Source organism: Carassius auratus, unplaced genomic scaffold (genome assembly GCF_003368295.1).
Source record: "Carassius auratus strain Wakin unplaced genomic scaffold, ASM336829v1 scaf_tig00215241, whole genome shotgun sequence".
Classification (NCBI taxonomy): Eukaryota; Metazoa; Chordata; class Actinopteri; order Cypriniformes; family Cyprinidae; genus Carassius; species Carassius auratus.
In genome coordinates this window covers 53,615-56,304 of record NW_020528001.1, presented here as the reverse complement: position 1 = coordinate 56,304, position 2,690 = coordinate 53,615, and the positions used below count along the sequence as shown (strand labels likewise).

Below are 2,690 nucleotides of genomic sequence, written 5' to 3'. Positions count from 1 at the left end.
TAGACACACAAAAAAATATAAGCCAGTGCACAAAAAGTAAGAACAGAAAAACATTTATTTAAAAGAAAGCCATACACAGCCTATAAAGAAATAACAATTCTGTCATAACAATGAAACCGGGGAACATGGCTGTTCAGGTTAGAAGACTGGAACATATAGCTTGAAATACATCTTAAAATGTAATGAAGAACTTCAATTTCTTTTATTGTTTTTTCATTTGTTGTTACAGTAAATACAGAATGTTGGTATCAATGAATAACATAGTGAAATAACAGCAATAGCATAAACAATCTAACATAACTCAAGCTCTACATGCCTTGAAAATATTACCTCTCACGCTCTTCCAAATCCTGGTGAATTGCGTATTGCAAAATCCATGTCAGATCTGAAAGCAGTGTACACTGCATGAACTGGTATGCGTAGAATATTTTCACAAGTATTGGCCACTGGAAATCGGGAACAGGTAATGAACTCAAGTCTTGGCTTTGGAGAGAAACCCAGTGCTGGAATGCTGTCACATCCAGTGAAGAAAACAAGAACATCCTCCAGAGAGACATTGTTTTCAACTGTAAAACAACAAAAAAGTACCACATGTCTATGTTAAATGATACCACTGGAGTAATGCAAAATTGTTATAAGAGTAGTTATATTTGAAAGGGTTGCTCATAATGTCACATGCAACACTAAACAACAGTCTGGTGAGTATAAAGAGCCATTTAGCAGAATAAAAGATAGGAGTTGGTGAAGACTGTAGCAAATAATCTTTCTCCAAGCCTCTGTGTATAAGGCAGGTTCAAAAAGAAATGATTGATTGAGTCAGTGTGGAAGAACTTGACTGGTCTGCATAAAGCTAACTCCAAATCCCAGCTGAACATCTCTGGTGTGACTTTAAATGTGGACCTTGAGCCAAAAACTCATCACCAAACACCAGTGGTGTTTTTTTTAACCTTGCCTTATACACAAGCATTGCCATGTTAGAATAGAAAGGGTCCTGTCCAAACTGTTGCTATAAAATTAGAAGCACAAAATTTCCTACAATATCATTTTATACTTTAATATTAAGATTTGCACTCATGGATATTTACTAAAGAAGTCATACCTGTTCATTGAAAGGGGATGACCCAATACTTTTGGCAAAATTAGCTTTAAATGTTATATTAATGAATTTATAGTACATAAACACCAATTCAAACATTGCAATATAAATATATATTTTTCCCACCATTGTCATGCACCACTATGATGGAGCCAAAAACAATTTTGAAAATAACGGATTGCGTTGAAACCTGTATGAAATACTAAACTTACTTTCAGCATCCTGAAGATAGTCTTGCCAGAAAGCCAGGGTCCGGCACTCTGCTTGAAATGCATTACTCCCTCTTTCAGAATGAATGATTTGGAAGAGATTCTCCACATCATTTGCGGTTAAGGCCTTTTCAGCCTTCACAAAAAGGCACTTTGACTGAACAGGATAGTTTTGGAGAGCATCTAGGACACCCAGAGACGTTAAGCCATCTCTGAACCTATTAAAAAGGAAACACGCTGTAATGTGTAGTTTATGTGATTTGAAACATGTAGCACTAGTATTTTCATTTTTAATTAGATGAGGTTCCACATTGAATTATTATGTCCTCCTGTTGTGGTGCACTATAAAATGGAAGTTGAGGTCAATCATAAAATTTTCTTATACTGTAGGCACACTTGTTAGCAACTCAAAAACTTTTTTTTGTACATGCTTTCCCTCTTCTATCTCTTGTATTTCTGCTATTTTACAGCCATTAAACTATATTAAATTTTCTGACAAAGTACAATTACATTATGTGTTCATATATAAACATACCTTTCAAATGGTGCACGGGTCCGCTGAAGGACATACCAATGAGCCAGATCCAAAGCAGTCTCCTGTTTGTTTTCCAGTGTTATGCGTACATTGTGACCAGCAAGACTGATTAAGCTAGCAGCCTGTTCAACTGCATCTTGTAGTTGTGAATCAGTCTGGGCCTGTAAGATCTAAAAATATATACAAAAAAAAAACATTGTTTGAATGAAGATATACAACTATTAGCTGTAACGTCAATGTTAATGAGTGCATGCAAAAATAATAATTTATCAAAATACAATATAATTAAAGTAAAATATGCCTACCGACTGCAACTGTGACTTTGTTTCTTCATCAGTAATATCTTCAGTTTTGACCTTTACATTGTCAGGGCCCTTTTGAAGACACTCATACATAAGTTCAGACAGGAAACATGGACTCTGCCCCCATGGGCAATTGACATTGCCATGATCTGGCCAGCATAGAAGTATGCATTGTCTTTCATCGCTATTATCAAATGAAATTAAAACATCATTGTCATTGTAAGTACAACATTTGAAGATTCTTACATTTCCTACTAAATCATTTCAGGTACAACATATTTAGGAATCCAAAATAAATCCTTTACTTGACATCAATATGAATTTATAAGTAGTGTACCTTTGGAGTTGCATGTGAGGACTTTAGCATTAGATGGTCCTTCAAAGATGCCAATTTTGTCCTTGATTTCATGTAGACAGAGTCGGAAAAACTCCCGAGTAGGTCCTCCATTGTCCACAGCACCCTCAGATGTTCCATAGTCATCAGTAAACTTAACATCCACCTTCTTCTCGGGTGAAAAATTGGATCTGCCCATTGCTCTGGATGTTCC

The 2,690-nt window shown here is 35.7% G+C and overlaps 1 protein-coding gene across 1 annotated transcript; it reads right to left on the bottom strand.

Annotated features, from left to right (window-relative positions):
• Nucleotides 1-79: 79 nt before the first annotated feature.
• On the bottom strand, nucleotides 80-2,256 carry LOC113094076 (G2/M phase-specific E3 ubiquitin-protein ligase-like). The gene is made up of 4 exons (XM_026259729.1): nucleotides 2,146-2,256; nucleotides 1,841-2,010; nucleotides 1,309-1,523; nucleotides 80-566 (listed from the first exon to the last, which is right to left on the bottom strand). The coding sequence occupies exons 1-4, from the start codon at nucleotides 2,233-2,235 to the stop codon at nucleotides 334-336; spliced, it is 708 nt and encodes a 235-aa protein (XP_026115514.1). The 5' UTR covers nucleotides 2,236-2,256; the 3' UTR covers nucleotides 80-333.
• Between the last annotated feature and the right edge of the window lie 434 nt (nucleotides 2,257-2,690).